The sequence below is a fragment of the Myotis brandtii genome, unplaced genomic scaffold (genome assembly GCF_000412655.1).
Source record: "Myotis brandtii unplaced genomic scaffold, ASM41265v1 scaffold176, whole genome shotgun sequence".
Lineage (NCBI taxonomy): Eukaryota > Metazoa > Chordata > Mammalia > Chiroptera > Vespertilionidae > Myotis > Myotis brandtii.
This window is the reverse complement of record NW_005356519.1, coordinates 1,396,931-1,417,883: the sequence shown is the minus strand read 5'-3', so window position 1 is coordinate 1,417,883 and position 20,953 is coordinate 1,396,931. Positions and strand designations below refer to the sequence as shown.

Genomic DNA, 20,953 nt, shown 5'->3' with positions numbered 1-20,953 from the left:
GCTGACTCCTGGTGCCCAGGAGCACCTGCGGGAGGTCACGGACAGAATCCTGGGGAAAAGGCGGTGGGTAAATGGGCAGAAGCAGCTAGCAGCACAAGCATTTATTACAGGACTAGCCAGGCTGCTCTGGAAGGAATTGGATCGGTGGTTGGATTTTTCTGAGGAATGTCTATGATCTGGCCACCCTTCCTCAGTGGTTTTCGCCCAGACGACCCTCAGGTGGTAAACTCACTTTCTCATCTGGGGAGAAAGAGCTGGAAGACACTGGACAACTCTAAATGCGGTGTTGTAGCACAGATCTCACTTAGCAGTGCCACACCATATTTTCCACTGGACTAATAGCAACTCCACACGGATATCCCACTGGTGTCAGTCCAAACCTGAAACAATGATCAGTTTATACAAATTAGGATAAACTACGAGTTATCCAGGCCGGCCAGTGTGACTCAGCTGTTGAGCATCGACCCATGAACCAGGAGGTTAGGGTTAGATTCCTGATCAGGGCACATGCCCAGGTTGCGAGCACGATCCCCAGTGGGGAGCGTGCAGTAGGCAGCAGATCAATGATTCTCTCTCATCATTGCTGTTTCTCTCTCTCTCTCTCTCTCTCTCTCTCTCTCTCTCTCTCTCTCTCTCTCTCTCTCTCTCTCTCTCTCTCTCTCTCTCTCTCTCTCTCCCTCTCCCCTCCTCTCTGAAATCAATAAAAACATATTTTAAAAAATAAAAAACTCCGAGTTATCCAAAATGGGTTGACTCTAAGAATGTTGGACTGAGGGAGTCTTTATACAGGTGTGGGTAGTTGTAGGAAAACAACAAGAGGTAATCCACATATGGAGGCGGTAATAGCTGAGCCATTAGGACGACCAGCCCTGAAGGAAAGGCGGGGAGATGTTTACTGCGATCCAGGAGTTTCACTGGAGAAGGCCACTCACAGAAACAGTGCCACTCTGTGCAGGGAAACACCAGCCCAAGGTGGGCCCTCCTGGAGGGACTGAAGGGAATATACACCCCCATCTCCTGCCACTTCTCACCATTGGCTGAACCCACTGGAAGCCTGAGGACAAGGGAACCTATATTTCAGATAGGTCATCTCCTGGGATGTGTGAGAAGTAGATACAGGTGGGAACGGATCTGAAGATAAGTGGCATGCTGCCCTTTTGCATTCCAAGTTCATCCCCCTCCTGTCTGGGCCAGTTGCCTAAATAGCACCATGGGTCACCTCGTGCCATAAATCAGAAGCCTACTCTTCATCTCTGCTGCTGCCATGGTCTTTACAACACAATTTCTCTGCAAACATGTAATCCCAAATCCCCGTCCCTTCTGGTTACGACACATTTATGTTCGTTCCATACTCACATCACCACTAGTTCTCTTCACAAGACTCTACTGTCACTCCTCCTACCTTTTCTTAGCAGTCTCTATCGTTTTCAGAAATTATTTTTTACTTCTTTGTTTTTTGAATCTCCAAGAGGACTCTGTTCAGTACTCTATCTCCAGCACCTAGTACAGTGGCTGGCACATACAGTGGCTAAATAAATGTGTCAAACAAATGAATTACTGCAGGCTTTCACTACTCATTGGCTAAACATTGCAGTACATTTGTAGGCAGTCTCCTCACCATCAGTTTTGTCATCTTTGGTCCATCGCTTACGCTTCTGCCAGCATGCCTTTTCTCATTCATAAATCTGATGATGTCACTTCCTTGTTTAAAATGTTTTTTGGCATACAAGTGAAGCAATCCATTCATTGAGAAATTTTTATTGAACATACAATATGTGTACAGGAATGGAAATCAGAGATGAGCCAACAGATTCAGAGTGCTTACCAGCGAGGTGTAGTAATATAAGGTACAGACAGCGCTGAGCAAGGATACCTGACCTCTGGGTGGGAAAGACTGTTAGAAAAGGGCTCCCAGAGGACAGAACAGTAAAAGGTGCGAGCCAAGTCCTGAAGAGTTCACAAACCAGATTTAGAATGTCCCAACTCCTTAGCATCATGTTTAAGAACCTTTACTGTCTCAGTCCTAATGCATGTCTTATATTTTATGTTTTATGTCCCATATTATTGTAATTCTTTTCCACTGATTTTTAGAGAGAGTGGAAGAAAGGAAGGAGGAGAGAGACATCGATGTGAGAAAAACACATCGATTGGTTGCCTCTTGCACTCACCCCGACCTGGGCCTAGGATCAAACCTTCTTCCCAGGTATGTGCCCTTGATCAGGAATCAAACCCATGACCCTTTGGTTCGCAGGCCGATGCTCTAACCACTGGGAAACACCGGCCTGGGCTTTCCCATATTATTTTAATTTGCACTTCTTGCTCCAGAGACAGCTGCCTATTTAGAATTCTCTAAATACTTCATGCTGATTCCTGTTTCTGCAGTTCTGCCCAGAATGGCTTGCTCACTCTTGCTAGCCTCAGAGACAAGATTGTTTTTAAGGGAGGGAGTCCTTCTCCTTCATGCTCTGTCCTTTTCTTGCTAGCCTCAGAGACAAGATTGTTTTTAAGGGAGTCCTTCTCCATGCTCTGTCCTTCCCTTCTCTGCTCAACACAAACATATTTCTAAAAGCAACTTGATTTCTTCCCTCAGCTTTCCAGAGAAGAGTTCACGTTCTCCCAGGCGTTAGCAAACCAAATTAAATGTCAGTTTTGGAGATGGAAATGCCCACATTCTCTTCACGTTAACTTAGAGTGTTAACAGCCACTGGAATGTGGAGAACTCCTTGAGGGAGATTTATAACTCACCAAGTTATTCCTTCCTGTTTGAAAAGATAAAGGAAGGCTTTTTTAATTACTCTGAGTACGCATAGCCAAATGTTAACTTCAAATGTAATTTAATGTAGATAATTTGATCTGAAGTGTAGTGAACAGCAATAGATGACATCAAACAGACAGAAAATGTTTGACCTTTAATTGTAAATACAGAATGTTACTAATTATTTGTATGCATGGGTTATTGAATATCTGTGCCTCTGTTGATGAAAAAACATAATATCTCATTTATTCTTATCAATGGATCCAAATATGATTGCACTTTGAAAACATATATGCATCAAAAACTTAATAAACAACTTTTCCATAATTTTTTTTATCACAATTATACTCTGATGTCAAACCAAGCTAAAAGTCACAATTTGGAAACAATAAAGTAACAAGTATCATGTTACCTTGTTATTGCAGAAGTTCATAATTAGCATAGAAAAAATTAAATTCATAAATAAATAAAAGATATTATTGTTAAGATGCACAGAGGTTTCAACCAATTAGTTGCTTTACAGCTTTATGAATAAAAAATACAGACATCAAGTTAAAAAGTAAAGTTCAACAGTATTAAATTTTAAAAAACCAAAGATACCACTTGTAATTTTTAAGACTAGTCATCTAAATGAATATGCTTAGGACTTTAAAGTCAATGCTAATAATTTATCTAATTTGTATATAAGATATACAAATAAAAACATACTAGGTATTTTTTAAAATATATTTTATTGATTTTTTACAGAGAGGAAGGGAGGAGGAGAGTGATAGAGAGTTAGAAACATTGATGAGAGAGAAACATTGATTCAGCTGCCTCTTGCACACTCCCTACTGGGGATGTGCCCGAAACCAAGGTACATGCCCTTGACCGGAATCGAACCTGGGACCCTTCAGTCTGCAGGCCGACACTCTGTCCACTAAGCCAAACTGGTCAGGGCCAAACTAGGTATTTTATTAGCATTTTTCTTTAGGCAAGTTAGTGGGAATTTTTTAAATTGATCAGAAAAAAACCCTGCTAATCATGTCATATTATGACGTAGCTAATTACCATTTTATAGATTCAAATTTTATCATGCAATAAATCATGTAGACTGTAATTTAAGACAACACTTTTTGCCTTCAAGGGCAATTCTGTAATTCTGTATTGGTCTCATAAAAGATATCACTGTTTATTTATAGTTAATAACTTATAAAGAAAAAATAAATCGAACACCTGTCATATTATTATACCTTACATTATTATCCTTAATGATACAATATCATTAAACCCTTCTTAACATTTTCTTTATTGATGATGAACAGGATATTCTGTTGACTGGCTAGAAAGACCTGCTTGAAAGGAAGTGATTGTTAATGATCCAAGATTCTTAATGAACCATGAGTCCTCCGGGTATTTGGCTTGGTGATCGATCTCTGGTTTGAGTTGATATTCTGAAGGTTCTACGTAAAAGTAAAAGCAAAAGTTAACAATTAGCCAATTTAAGGATTTTAAAAATGTATGTGTGCTTATATTTTTTGGTGGATTCTGTGCCTGGAGGGAAAAATGAATCAACTTCCTGAATGTAAAGACCCAATAGTAGAAGGTTCTATGGTCTTTCTAAGAGGTCTCATGCATTGAACTATGATTTCCAAGTAATCATTTGCAAAAAGAAAAAGAGTCATTTATTTTCTCAAATATTCGTGTTTTAAATTATTGGGTTCTCTGCAAATTTCTTTGAAGACTTAGGCTGTTTTAATTTAGCATAACATGACACAAATGCAAAAATGTTCATCTTTGCTGTGGAAAGGTGTTCACATGGATGCGGTGTGACTACCAGGTGAGTGGCACTCAGCCTTCCTTCATTGAGAAAGCCTTATTTACCTGCAGATGTGCGGTAACACAGGTTTGGTTGTTAATGATGCTTTTGTTTTACTTTATTCTTTCTTGCTATGATGGCTTTTACTTTTATCATTTCCTTAACCCAGAGTGTGGACCTTTCAGATTACAGGTCAGAATCAATTTTAAACTGTATGGAAAATAATTCATACAATTTTAAATTGTATGAATGATTTGCTTTAAAATACATATTGGAGTACATTAAGATTTTTGTCTATAACACTTTACGGCCATTGTCATGCAGTAAAGGGATATGCCTATGTATGTAGGCAAAAGAGGTAAAGTTACAGCTGATACACAGGGAATTTTAAAAGGCCGTCACCTTATTTATCTGTGGCACAACAGTACAACAGTAATCTGTGAAAACCCATGGGTCTGTGTGGCAGATGTGAACTTGATACATTATATGTGAGGCTAAAAAATAAAGATTGGGAACCATTAAAGTAAGAGTTTTGCTAGAGAACCATTTCTGCTTCTCTGCAACAATATGTCTGTGATGGACTATCTAGGCAGGCCCAGTGTCTGAACAGTGCTCTCAAACATTTTAAACCACATAAAGAAAAGTTGAATAAATTCCAAATTCTATTTTCCCCTTGAAACTGACTCTAATTATTTGGCCTTTAAACTTACCTTGGAATCCAAGAAATATATTCTCATACAAATATGACTTCTAAGGCATTGGAGGAAAGCAGTTTGTTTTGGTACTGGTATTGATAAGCATCAAATTAAATATTTAGAGAAGGTGGATTAACTAGGTGGATATGTTTAGCTGGCATTGCTGTTAAAAATACATATCATTGAATGTCCCTTGGCAAAGCATACACTCTACATGTGCCTGCGCCTTGGTATTGCCACATTTCTTCCCACTTTCATTTTATCTGCCATTATGTCAAGCACTAGAAGTCTGAGGTTTCTGGAGGAGCAGTATATGTACACGCATGACATAGTTCACTCTGTCTCCCCCTCTGGGGGTCATGAGATGAGAGATGCCCATTGTCTCCCTACTTCCTAGCCCTAATTTTACTGATGCATGTATTTTATGTTTGTTTACGCACACACACACACACACACACACACACACACACACAGATATACATGTATATATATATTATTTCTTCATTAACATTTATGATACTCAAATTATATACAATGATATACATAGGTATATGAATTAGCAAATCAACATCAATAATATTTAAATACGAGGTTATTTTTTAATTAAAGTAAGCAACTGCACACCACTTTATATCTATTTGTGAGTGGTCAATAAGTGGAAGATTTTAAAACCGTAGACATTTAGAAATCCAGAGACAGCTGTGACTCTAATCTTCAATCTCACATACCTCCTGAATCATTACTGCATTTGAGCAACAAAGGCAGCCAAGAAAAAGGATTTGGAAAGAGTGAATTAAAATGTCAGGCTGAAGTAATGTCTTCCTAATGGTACCCTGTGAGGCCTCCAATTATACAGACCTGGATGCTTGCATATTAAAACATGAATAAAATACATTAGCATGTAAGAAATGTGACTGAAGAGCACCCCTTTAGGTAAATATAAACTGTGTGAAGTACACAGCCGGTCCATTATGTAAGCTGATTAATCCTGCAAGTGATTGGAAGCAGGAAGGCAGCAAAGTTCAATTTGGATTTCATAAGAAAACCAGGGAAAAGATTGATAACACTTTAATTGGGAGAACAATACATATGCGTTTGTAAAATGCACGCTAAAAAATTCCCTTATGATCACATTTCCCTTACATAGGATGACTGAGAGTAACGTTTCCATGGACCCAGCCCACATTAAATGTTGATTTAGTAGGTCTTAATGGAGAAACTTTCATTCTCGGGCCCTGTGTGAGCTCTGCCATGGTGCAGTGTGTTTTAACAGGGCTGATTCACTTCCAGCCCTTCCCTTCTGGGTTGTATTCTGTTACCTCAGCTTGAACAAAACCACGAGAAGGATTCCACAGGTGACTGTCATGCACATGACGGCATAAATCACTTCTCCTAGAAACAAGATTAAAGGAAAATTACTGGATTTCTACAGAGAATAAATAATAAAAAATAGTACAGAGGTCTGATGTTTAACTGACCGTTGAAGGGGGAATGAAATCCATTCAGAGTTTTTTCCTTTGGTTGTTTTCTTTTTTGCAACACAATGCCTTTGACATTAGCCAGAGCTGAATAATCTGAAAGAAAATAATGAAAATGAGATTAAAGCATAAAGGAAAAGCATTATTTTTATCCCATGGATTGTAAATTGCTTTATATTGTAAGGCAGCAACTTATTTCTATGTTACTATTTAATAAAATATAATAGATTAGGATAGATTAGTGTGTTTCTTAAATTTTAACAGCTTTTTTCATCTTTGAATCAGATAATTTCCTTATTAAAAAAAACTTTTTAAAAGCATAATTAGAAAAAAATAACATTTTATAAGATAGTTATATATGTAAACTGAGGGGGGGGGCAAAAGACATTAACTTTAGGCTGCCATTGGGATATTGAAAAATATTCCTTCTTTACATGAGTGATTGTTTTAGTGTGCTTTTAATGATATCTTATTTCCCTAAGATCCAGTGTATTTATGAATTCTTACAAAGGAGAGTCTTTAACCCAATCACCCTGTTCACTTCTCTACTCCGATATCTCAATATCCAGCTCTACTTATTCCCATTATTCTGTTCCCTTTTTTAACCCCTTCAGTTTCTATTATTACCTATTTTCTACTCACTTAAGTGCACTCTTGGCCACTCTGTGACCCTAGTCTTCATGGCCATGTTTTGCAAGACACATGTTTACCTCACTTCACAAAACACAAGAAGAAAAGATGCAATCCTTAAAATGAATTGATAAAGCTATTTTAGATGCCTTTTATTAATAAGTTTGAAGTGAAATCACCCCTAGTCTTGATCCAGTTCAACACAAATATTGCCAAACATACCAATAACCCAATAATCCAATTTCTTTGATGATGATGTTGATCCAGATGAGTTTTGATGCATAAAAAAATTAGATAAAGCCTTCACTTGCAGGAGGTTTTGCTATCATCTGTTATACATGCTTTGTGCATTTTGAGACCTGGAAGTCCAAGTATGAGTAGATAGTTTTTTGCAGAAATGAGTGTATCAAGTAGCAGGATAGTATGTCCCATGACAACTAGTGACGTAGATAGTTTTTTGCAGAAATGAGTGTATCAAGTAGCAACTTGTGACTGTAGGCTCTGAGCGGGAAGGGAGATGAGAAGATACATTACCATCAGTTCCATTTAGTCCATTCTCTACCCAGGGATGCTGCTGTTCAGAGGCCAGCTCTTTGGAAACCAAGGTTTGAGGTCTGTGTTATGGATAATTGGTAGAGAGCACAGGACACAGACTGTTTCATGTTTTATATCAGTTACCAAACTCTCAGGGTGGGTCCAGGAGAAGCAGCCTAATATAAGAGCTAGAGAAGTAACCTAGGATTTTGTCATTAGAAACCCATTCCCAATGAGTCTAAACTTTAATCCAGTTAAGGTATTTTTAGCTCAAGATTTTTAAATCCCCAACTCACATATTGGGTTATCATGTAATGTTCATAGAAGTCTGACCTTCTTAGAAACTAAAATATCAACTTCTGAATGTGAAAGTGATAGAATTAGATAAGGCTTGTGAAAAATGTTCACTTTTATGGTTATAAAATAAATTTTGTCATTCACTCTAAAGTTGAAATGGAAAATTTGAGCTATTTCAAATAATAGCAGTCCTTTTTGGAAGAATTAGTTTCATTTAAATTAAGCATACAGATTTTTAGTTAAATAAATTATTATAATAAAATTATATTTAAATTAATTATGAATATGAAGGATAAATTATTTTGCTTTTTTAAAATTCAGTGGCATTTTGTGACCTTTTAGACAGATCCATGGCCTAAATGTAAATGTATATAATGTATATTGATTATTCAAATGGTGCTATAGTTTTCTTTTATGAAATTCTGTCTCTCAGTACATTTGGTCTAGTTAGGTATCATGATTTACCTTTGCATAAGATAAAAGGTATTATTTTGAAAAATTAGACTATCTTTTATGTATATGACTGCCTAAAGTAACCATTAAACGTTCACCTAGCAAAGTTTAGAAAGAATCATCTCATTCACTAAATTTCACTCACATGGAACTCATTAACAAGGTTCTAATAGATCAATGACAGAAATGCTAGCTAATGATCCCAGTGAAAATTTTAAAGTGTCTAGCAATCACTCCACAATCTTTAATATTGCACCCTAGGAGGATACCAAATATCAGTTAGAGAGATTAATGTTACAGAGGGTTTCTTGGCTACTGAAGCCCATTGGAGATTCTTCCCCAGCCTTTTATAAACAGTGAGGTTTACAGTGTTTTATAACCATGAAATTAAAGTCGTCAGACTTAATAACCAACCTCAGTCCCACACCATCTGCTATATTTATAGATAAACACTGTCAGTGACTTGTTTATCTTAACTTGCTCCCTAGAGGAATTAAACACTGTTATGAACTATATTGTAAAATCCCTGTACATTTGATGGGAAATCAAGATTAATTTCAGCTGTACATTAAGAACAAATTTAAATAGTATTCTTCCCAAATGAGCCACAGAGTTGTTATTATTTCTATTCTTTTCTTCCAAAATCCTTGTGCAGAAATGGCTGATGGAGACCAAAACTCTACTTATATAAAATGGTAAATGCAGTGTAAACAATGTGGTGGATCACATATGAAATAATGACTTAAAAATAAATGTCAGAATACCTGAAATAAAAATTAAACATATAAACTGCAAATGTGTAAATTTTCAATTAAAATTTTAATTAAAATATAACCTAGAAGGGTCTGCTTGGAAGAACTATTTGATAAAATGAAAATTTTCATAGCATAATTTAAAAATATATTTTGTAATTCAAGGATTACCTTCTTGCATATCCAAAGGTTGGTGCCCTTTATTAGTGTTAATATATTAAATTTCTAATTTGTTCAAGATTGTCTTATCTGAAGGCATATAAATTCCCAAATAGAAAATGAGTTTTGAATTATTTCATCTAATGATCAGGAATGAAATTTAATATATAATGGACTATTTTGATCATTGTTGTCTGAAAGCCCCCTTCTAAAATATACCCCAGAAGCATTGGTATTGGGACAAAAGGAAAATACATAAGCATCTTTAAATTTGAAAAATATAATACATTAGTAATATGATAAACCAAAGTATAAACACAGATAATGAGGATTCAATACCACTGCTGCTAAAACTTATGTTGTAAAACTAAACCAACAAGATAATATGCTTGCCTAAACAATCATGATCTGCATCAATAAGACATGCTCATTTATTTAGTTCACAAACTTCAAAGGAGACAAGACCATGTCTTAGGTTTATTTTCTACATTATGGCTAAACACATGGTGGTTACCAATCAGGGGCTGCAGGAAGGGGAAACTTGGAGATATTAGTCAAAGGGTACAAAGTTTTATTTATGCAAGATGAATAAATCCTAAAGATGTACTGTACACTGTAGTGCCTGTTGTTAGCAATACTGAATTGTACACTTAAAAATTAGCAGGAAGGTTAGACCTCATTTTAAGTATTCTTATCATACACATACAAAAATAATAAATACAGGGAATGGAAAGAAACTTTGGAGCTGATAAATATGTTTATGGTATAGATTTTAGTGATGGTTTCATTGTGTGTACTTATCTTCAAACTCATCAAGCTGCATTCATCAAATATGGACAGCTTTTCATATATCAACAAAAACAAAACAAAACCCACATAAATGAGTAAGTATGCACTCCAGAACATTGGTCTTGCGTTTTGACCTGAGCCCAAAAGCTCAGAGTTAGTAAATGACTATCCTGATGGTCCTGACTTCTGATGGTTTGACTTAAGCTTTTTTGACTTTATGAATGTGCAAAAGTGATACACGTTTAGTAGAAACTCTGCTCTCAATATCCTGGGCTAGTGATTTGTGGTATGATACTCTCATGAACTGGGCAGTGGCAGCAAGATGGATTTGCCCAATTGTAGGTTAATAAGTATTCTGATCACACCTAAGGTAGACTAGGCTGTGATGTAGGTTGGGTATATTAAATGTATGTTCAACTTATATTTTCAATTTATGATGGGTTTGTCAGGACATAACCCCATCCTAAGTCTAGGCGCATCTATTAACAAGCCTGACTCTTTGATCCTTGGTTGAATGACAGTTTTGTTCACATGTCTTGTAGATTTGTCTGTTGATTATATATATAAAATATATAACATGTAACAGGTAACATGTAACAATATAACATATAATAGTATATAGTATATAATATACATATATATAACTGTACTAATAAGATCTCCCAAATGTTCTGCATTCTTCTTAATAGTTTCTGCAAATAATGAAATAGTCACTGAAGTAGCAATGGGAATGCAAATTATGGTATTTTTAATAACTAACACTAGATTAGATCAATAAAGTATTATGATTTTAGAAGGAAATAATTTTACATCTTAGAATTAAAAAACCCACACCTGTCACCTATAGCTTTGGGCTCATACAAAACAGACCTAAAGATACTGATAGAGCCTAGCCAGTGTGGCTCTGTGGTTGAGCACTGACCTATGAATAAGGAAGTCACAGTTTGATTCCAGGCAATGCCCCAGGTGCAGGCTTGATCCCCAGTAGGGAGCTTGCAGGAGGCAGCTGATTGATGATTTTCTCTCATCATTGATGTTTCTATCTCTCTCTCTCTCTCCCTTCCTCTCTGTGAAATAAATAAAAACATATATTTTTAAAAAAAAATATATTGATAGAAAGTAGGAATAGAAGATTTCTGGTTAGAGCATCCTATATAATAAAAGCCTAATATGCTAATCGACTGAACAGTGGAACAATCAGTGGGCAGGGGGTGGGCTGGTGAGGGCGGCGCCAGGCCGGGGTGGTGCTGACTGCTCACCTGCCAGTGCCGTCCCCCCGATCAGCCCGCAGGTCACCTCCTGCAGAGGGAGGCCACTGGTGGTGGTGGCAATCAGCCCGCTGGTCGCCTCCTGCAGAGGGAGGCCAGACTGTGGCTTAGGCCTGCTCCCCCCAGTATATATGTAGATTTTTATAATTATATATTTGTATATATGTCCATACAATGGAAGAGAAAAATGCATGTATATACTCACGCAACACACAATGCTTTACTTCTATACGTATGGTACTTAATGCTTTACAAGACACTTTGACAAACACTGTATAATTTTAGAGCTAGTCATATAAGAGGAATTATTAGTTCAACTTAAAAAAGATTTTCAGACTCAGAATAGTTGTCTTGTTCAAGATCACAAACTTGGTAAGTAGGGGAGATGTGACTTACAGCAAAATCTCCTACCAATGATATATAATATAAATCCTAGAAACCAGAAAAAAGTAAAATACTTTTAGCTTTCTCAACATGGCAGACAATTGGATTAGGAAATACACTTGAAAAAATAATAGGGACAAGTTGTATTTGATAGTGTTGTACAATAAGCAGCACTTAATAGTACTATCTGATTACAAATGTTCATGATTATATATGTTTCTGTTGCTGAAATTCACAATAGAAGAAGTAACATTACAAATGTAACTAAAGCATCTGAAATGCCTCACATACACCTGTAGTACATTTTAACCTGCGCACACCTCTGACATTACATCATTTTCAATGTAAGCAGACAACCAACTCAAACACTTTAATTTTAGGATTTAACAGAAATATAAAAAGTTAATGCTGCAATTCTTAACATGGGTTATCTTAGACCGGGGTGGGGAATGTTCAGCTTGCGGGCCATATAAGGCCTGTGAAATCATTTGGTCTGGCATTAGGGTGAGTTAATTAAATGACTGATGAAATATAGCAGGATAATTTTTAAGTTGATAATTTTGTATGGCCCGTGAATGATGTTATAAATATCCAAATGGCTCTTGGCAGAAAAAAGACTGATTTCAAAATGAGCATTTTCTCTTTTTACAGATGTAGAGTTAGGACCAGATAAATCTTTCCAGAGTATTCATCAGACAAAGGACATACAAAGAATAATTCACAAAAGATCAGTGTAACTGCTTAAAAACAGACTTGGCTATATCTTTGGTTACTATAATCTATGTCTACATTGATACAACTTGAGTATTACATAAAAATAACTCCCCTGTTTAAAACTATCTATGTTTAGAATAAGTTTAATAGAAAAAAATGTATTCCCAAAACTGAAGTCATTTTTACTTTAAATTATATTATGTAAGCACTAGGAGAGCTTGGAATAAAACAAATGTAAGATAAAAATTGGACTATTTTACACTATATTTTAATGATTTAATAAGTTTATGTTTTTATATGTGGAGGTTTTGTAACATAAAATTTTTATGAAAAAAGTATATATGACAATAACATTAATTGTCTAGATAGTTTTCTGATGTCTCCATTTGGAATTGAATCATTTACTAACGTGTACCCTTTTGGAAATGTATAAGACTTTACCTGATTGGCTTATGAAATTTTTTCAAGGTTGATTAAAAACACCAGAGAAAAGAGAGAGAAATAAAATAAATAAAAGGGAAACATTTCGGAAAGCCTTTATAGTCATTTGGAATGACAAAATAATTCAGAAACTCTCTTTCCTGTACATAAATTTGCAAATTTTTAGGAAAAAAGCTGAAAGTATGATATATGTTGTTAATTCTCCTTAGATAACAACCTTCTTGAGAATTGACACCACATCTATCTAATTTACAGTATAATATGGCTACTGCAATGCCATTCTCATGTGATTATCTAATGGCCAAAAAAGTATATATTAGCAACTTTCACATTTGGAATAGCACATCTGTCACTTTATGGTGACATACACTGTGTAGTATATTATTATATACCAGTCTTTCTCAACTTAAATGCCATCAGCCAAGAGTCATCACATTTAATTCCCAATACTTTTCACATATTATTACCATTTCTTAAAATATGAATCCAATGTCCCAACTGCAATGCATAGGGTTTCCTAATCCATTAAAATGTGCTAAACTATTTTTTCCTGGGCATTAATTCTAAGAATCTAGTTTTTTTACTCTTTGCCCATTAGTAAACAAACTTTACTAATGACCAAAGAGTAAGCATCTTCTTCATTGGATTAGATGTCTAAGTGGACACAGTAAATTCAAAATTTGTTAGAAGAGGCAAAATAAACTGTATACTGTAAAATACTAGTTGGTTCTGTAGAATACCTTTATACTTTTATGCATTAGACAAATAAAAGGTGCCATGAGTAAACATAAGTAAATGATTTTGAAAATTCTAGATTAAACACAATAAGTTGCAAACATTTACTTGCTGCAAGTGTTTCTAGTTTTTATGTGTTTTTTTACTATGGTATATGGGCATACTTTACCTAAATTTATTTTCCCCATGGGATATATCTTGGAATCTACTAAAAAATCTTGGAAAACATGGGTATATGTGGTTGATAGACAGATATGTATATATTTTGGGTGGGCATAAGGAATTTTTTGAGGATTTTTATCTTAATCAACAGAAAGTCAGAAAACACAATACATGTAGGTATTCATTTATAATACTTTACTAAGCACACACATTCACAAGGACCTGACACCACAATTTTTCTTATTCTCCATTCCTAGGAGTCAAACAAATTTTTTACCCTGTGGTTTGGGAGATTCCTGACTTCCCAAATGCTACTCCTATTGCCCCTTGGAGAGGCTGGCGTGATGCAACATTAATTCCATGCTTGCTGACAGTTAATCTTTCATTCTTCAATGTCTTAACTTGTCCTCAGGGGATATGGCAAATTTAGCATTTTCCCTCTACTTTGGTGACCTATTCCAGCCGAACTAGAAGGAATTCATGGATCATTTATTCCTAGTCACCTATAAATGTCTACAGGACCATGTGGCAGAAACCACCCTATTTGTACCCAAGTACAGATGTTCCAGTTAAGTAATCACTTCCCACTTCAAAGGTAGCACTATGGTAATCAATATGGGGCACATTTGTAGGGTAATACAAGACCCTGCCCTCATGAAGTTCTCGATTTAGTTTCAGGTAAAGGGACTAATATGAATAAAGTGAGGTGGGAATAAATGAGGGGCAACTAAGTACACCAGAACACATACCAGCCTTATTTCCTACCATTCCTCAAATGTGTACCTTTTCATGGATCATTTATACCTAGTCACATTTGGTACTCATTTGAGATATGGCAGGGAAGTAAGACTGGTGTGTGTTCTGGGTGTCCTTGGAAATCAGATGAGGGAGTTTAGATGTGAAAAAAAGGATCCAAGGAGAGCAAGAGCTGTCTTTTTGCACACAGACATAACTTGGTCAAGGCACCATTTGAGAATGAGTCTGCTCATGGTAGACAGACTGGTTTGGTGGGGGAATCTAACTAGGAAGCTACAGTAGCAGTTTAGATATAAGAAAATGAAAACTAAAAATAGGTGGTGGAAGCCAGAGCAGAGAACAAAAAAAAAGTAAGTGTACATTTAAAACAGAGAATTTTTTGTTGGAAAGCGTGACAGAACATTGTAGCACAAGCATGTGAGTAGAGATGGATTAAAACCAGCTCTGCCTCACTCCAGCTCTATCATTTTAAGCCATGTACTGAGACTCTGTCCTCCTATCTTTAAAATGGGATAATGCCTACCACAAAATGTATTGCTAAAAGTCAAATATGACAATATATAATGAGATTCTGGACCTGTGTTTGGTACAAAATACCTGCTCAATAAATATCATTAATAAATATTATATTGACTTTTATTTGATATTGAATATGCAGAGGAAAATCAAAGATGACTCAGGTTCTTGGAGGGACATGATGTTTTAGAGTATCTTTGGCATGAAGATGAAAGAATAATAGAGGAGAGAGCTACAATGTCCTTCTCCCCATTTTTCAAACTGACTGCTCAGAGAGAACACTGACTTTTAGAGTCAGAAAGACTCCATCATTCTCTTAGTTGTGTCATTCATTAGCCTTGGACAAGCTAATTCAACCTCTGAGCCTCATGCTTCTCATATGTGGAAGGGGAATTGAGATTGATTATATTATTTTGCACAAGGATTCACTCCTCTTTCACTGTAATGGATTACATACCCACTGCCTGATGCCACATGACTTAAAGCATCAATTTTTGTGGGAGGAGTACATTTACTGCCCTCACTGACATTGGGCTTGAACTTGACTTGAGTCATTAAAAAATGTGATCAGCAATGATGTATGTTATGTTCAAGCAGAAGCTTAAGAACAATTCTATTGCTTGCCATTTTTTAAACTCTGCCATAAAAATGGCATATTCCAAATAGTGGTGACACCTTTTGCCTGAGTCTAGAAATGGGTCACAGAACCTCAGCTGTCAACCCATAGCTGCCTGCAGGTACCATGACCAAGAAATTAAGCTGCTGAAGTTTGGGGAGTGTATGGAACTGCATAACTCAGCAACAGCAGCCTAATCAACTAGGGCCACATTATTTTTACTCATACACACCTTTAGGTTGCAATACAAGATATTAGGCCATTGTAAATATGAATTTTCCAGGTGTTTTGTCACTTTAAGTAAATCCTCAAGGCATAATGAGAATTAGAAACAAAAGAATTTTCTAGTAAATAGCATGAATGAGTGAATATAGTAAGTATAGTCAAGAGAGGCCAAACTTTGGCTTCAAGCCACAGATTCAAGTCCTCACTCTAAAATTTGCTAACTATATTACCTGAAGTATTTAAAAACAAACAAAAAAACAACAACAACCAAAAACCCTCAACAAAAGACTCTCTGATCCTAGTTGGTTTGGCTCAGTGGATAGAGCGTTGGCCTGAGGACTAAAGGGTCCTGGGTTTGATTCTGGTCAAGGGCACATTCCAGGTTTGTGGGCTCCATCCCCAGTAGGGGCATGTAGGAGGCAGCCGATCAATGATTCTCTCTCATCATTGATGTTTCTATTTCTCTCTCCCTTTCCCTTCCTCTCTGAAATCAATAAAAATATACTTTTTAAAATGACTTTCTGTGCCCCAGTTTCCTGTTGAATTAAATGAAGAAAATAATATTTATTAGCTCATTGTAAGGATTAAATGAGACAAAACATAAAATATCTTGTAGAGGATAGACATACAATGAAGTTATTACTTAAGTTAGAAAGGTATATTTCATTATGGTCCCATATCAGTATTAACTATGCAGCATTAAAAATGAAAGATTCCTAGGATTTATCACTATAATTTTTAATTTAATAGGTCAAAGGATAAGTGGGGATAAAGTTCTGGACATTCATAATTTCAAAAAGTTGTCTATACCCTTTCGATGCATGGTTGGGATAGAGAACCATTGGTAGAGAATGGAAAATTCATGATGTTGGAGGTGAAAGAGAGAGAAACCAGATTTCCAACCACATTGTGGTAGGATAATGGCATACAAGTTCTTAATGAGAGAGAGAAGAAAAGGTCAGGGATTTCTGTTTAATAGATAAAGGCTTTTGAAAAAAATCAGCAACTGGTAGAGAATAACCAGATGTAGGGATAGTAACTCTTAAGCCAGTTTTACCAATTAGAGAAAAATTTTATTTGGTTCAGGAAGAGATCTTTCCACCTCAAAATTCCCCTTTCAGCTACCTGGCAGTATTAAAAGAACAAAAACAATTAAAAGCAACAATATTTCCATTGTAGAGGAGTGGTGCTGGAATGGAAGTTAGGGCCAAAGAACAGTGAGGGAAGTGGACTGGGCCGGAGCAGCCGTGTAGAAGTGTTGGAAAGCACAATTAGGGTTGTAGACATATGCTCAGTGTACATTTTCAATGTAATAACTACCATATGTACTTTAAACAAAATGCCATTGTATGTTGCAGCCTGTCTGTTACCCGGGGAAGAGTGAGTGAATAGAGATGCAGGTAGTGACTCATGGCTGGCATGGAAACTTAAAACATCAGCAGCAGCATCTTCCTACACAGACCCCGGTGGCACACAGCAGTATATCATTAACCTGCCCTTTGACAAAAGCCCTAGAATCTGATGTACATGGTTTCCCACTTTTCAGATTGCTTTGACCCCCAACTGAAATGGACATTCAACCAAGAACCAGTGAGCTCTGGTCTCTTCTTGCCGTTGGATTGTTTTGAAATCCCCTATCTTATACTGACAATGAGTGTCTGGCCAGCCAATGCAGGGGCTAACATCATAATGACAGATCGGTCCCATAGTTCTGGCAAACTCAAAGCATATTAGGAATTGGGAATTCTCAGACTCCAGCCTCAGTGGCAAACAAAGGAAGTCATTCCACCCTAAGCTGGAAGCTGGCAGATGAGAAAGAGACAATGAGGAATCGTGTCTGTCTCAGAGACATACTCTCAGAACATCATCAGGCACTCCCTCTACCTCACACAGCATTCACTCTGCATTCTTTTATCTAGTTTGAAAACCAACTTGTTTACTGTAATTGGTACCACAGTAGCCAAATAAATGCTTTCGAAAGAGTAATAGATAAGTAGAATAAAAATTATTTTGTTCCCACACTTACAGTTTACTAGATATCAACATGATGTGAGAGCGTTCTTATAACTTGGAGATTGAGAGACTATTTACTGGTTTTTTGCAATGCTGTAAAGGGTTTCCTTGAACCTATGCAAAGAACTCTAGAAGATGCTTTGAGACAATCTGATACTTATGGAAGGTAAACTGTCATTATCAACGGGTTCTTAATAAATCTGGACTCCTTGCTCACCTATCTCATTTTATTTGTCTAAGTACCAAATGTTCTTTTTTTCTAAGGAGTCCCCCTTTAAGATGCTATCCCAGCATGTAGGTGCCAGAGCAATAACTATTAAGTGCCCACATATGGTGTTTTATGGGAATACATCTGATGCCATTATATTGTTGTCACAAGAATACTTGGCTCTTTAAGCCAGGAATACACATGCTCATAATAAATGATTTTATGACTTCACATACACAATCATGATGCACAGAAAGTATAAAGGAAAGGCTGCTTGTTTTATGCAGCTTTGGCACCAACTCCAGCCCCAATTATAGGCAACAAGGGGATTGTATGAAGCCAGTGAAAGCATAAGGGTGGAAAAATGGAAAAGATAACACTATGCTTTCACAGACTGAAGCCTTTTATTGTTTGGATTGTAACAGTATTGTTTTGTTGTTTTATTTCCTTCCATGATCTTAAACGCTCCTTCCTTCTCTAGTGATTCCAAAATGTGAGTTGTCTCACTCATCAATAGCAACTCTTTAATCTTTTTCTTTTGGCTCAGAACAAACAACAAAGGTAGTCACGGATGATTCATACCATCTTTCATGCTCAGTGGCAGACTCTTTCCCCTCCCTTAACAACACCTAAGCCTTTAAGATGGAGTTGGGAGAAAGTGAAGGTAGGAGACAGCTGTTCTCCTGTTGTTTCTATTGAGGGTTCGTACGCTGCAGTATTTCCAGATTACAGTCGTGTGAAGCATTTTCTGCAAAATAGGAAGCCAAGCCAAATTTGCTGGGTTTCAGGTCTGCAGACAAAATTTAAACCAGCTGGATTTTATTGGGAACTGTTGTGCACAAGTAAACCTCGTGGTGAAACTGAAGCCAGCGTTTGTCTCCATTGGAATGGGCTGTGTCTTTAGGGGATACCCCCACCCCCATGTCTCTTCCCTTGAGGCAGTGTTGCATTTTGAAATGTCCTGGAGAAACCTGCCAGGTGATTTCTTAGAGGGTCTGATTGGAATATTAGCCAGTGAAGGTGGATGGTGCAACCAGATCAGGTGCCGCTCTTCAGAGAGGGTAAGAGGAAGCTGGGTCTCCCCCTGAAATCTGATTTTAAATGACCCCAGTTAAAACAGCTAATGATTCCTCATACACATGTACTTATAAAAACAAAAGCCAACACACACACACATACATATTCACGGAATCTCTTTCACACCTACACAGAAGAGTGCCTGGTCAAAGTGCCAAATAATGGCCAACTTATTGGTTTTGTATACAGCAGAAGTTCCATACCATATTTTGAGTATCCCTTACGTGAAAATTTTCATGTTCCTTGCTTAGAAACATGCCATTTTATAGATTTAAACATATAAGTAGCAGAAGCAAAGAAATATGCCCCACTGTGATTATTTAGTGAGCCTCAGACACATTATTTATAAAGCTATTTGGAGTTTGGAAAACAACGAGAGAAAAACCTTTTACTCCAAATCTCAATTTAGATTTCTGAAAGAATGAGTATTTTTTCAAGGGCAAAGAAAGAACTGAAAAGCCTCTCTTAAATTTTTGGTATAATCACAGGAAGGAAAAGTTCTTGGCAGACTACTGGTCTTTTGGCATTAAAAGAAAAACAAACAACAACCCAAAAAAAAAAACAAAAAAAACAAAAACTACTCCAGAGCTGGCCCTGTACACAGGCAGTGTGGATGTTTGTTGAAAACATACTGGCGTCAAATATATCTTCAGCCACCTAATCCAAGAATATTAGGGCACGACTAACATCAGAGATCACCTATTTTTGTTAAACTATTACCAAAATTTAAAATTTAACATGTAGAAACCTGTGTTCTAGGGTAAGGGTACCTGATTTCCTCTGTACCACCTGGTATATTTAGAGATCAAACTTATTTCCTAGACTCTTGCTTTTTTTTTTAAATCTTCACCTGAGGATATGCCATATATATATATAAATTTAGAGAGAGAGGAAAAGAAAGGGAAAAACCATCGATGTGAGAGGGAAACATCTATCGCTTGCCTCACATACTTGCCCCACCCAGCAATCTAACCTGAGACCTTTTGGTGTAAAAGAAGATGCCACCTGGCCAGGGCAGGCTCTTGGTTTTGTGTTGTTTTTTTTATATTACAACATACTGTCTTCCATTAAACACATTTTCAAGGATTATCTTCTTACATACACATATGTTCCCTGGAAGATATAACATCTAATCTAATAAAAGAGAAACATGCAAATTGACTGTCCCTATGCTACACTCACAAGTCACGCCCACAAGCCACGCCCACAAGCCAATCAGAGCAACTATATGCAAATTAACCTAACCAAGATGGCGGCCGGCAGCCAGGGAAATGGAGCAAATAGGAGGCTTGGTTGCCCCGGCGATGGAGGAAGCCAAGCTTCCCACCTGTCCTGGCCGGCTGTAGCCTCCACAAAAGGCAACAAAGTTTCAATTATAGAAGCTAAATAAATCCCAGATACCTGCTTCCAGCCAGCCTCCACTGGGAGCTTGGGTGGCTGAAGGATGTGGCCAGCCTGCAAACAGCCATCAGCCCCTCACCCAGGCTGGCCAGGCACC

At 36.9% G+C, this 20,953-nt stretch overlaps 1 protein-coding gene across 1 annotated transcript in view; it reads right to left on the bottom strand.

Annotated features, from left to right (window-relative positions):
• Positions 1-4,042: 4,042 nt before the first annotated feature.
• Positions 4,043-20,953, bottom strand: part of GFRAL (GDNF family receptor alpha like) — a 50,104-nt gene continuing 33,193 nt past the window's right edge. Inside the window, exons 6-7 of the mRNA XM_014537319.1 lie at positions 6,727-6,822; positions 4,043-4,197 (exon numbers count right to left, since the gene is read on the bottom strand). Coding sequence (XP_014392805.1) covers positions 4,043-4,197; positions 6,727-6,822 — 251 coding nt within the window. The remainder of the gene's footprint in view (positions 4,198-6,726; positions 6,823-20,953) is intronic.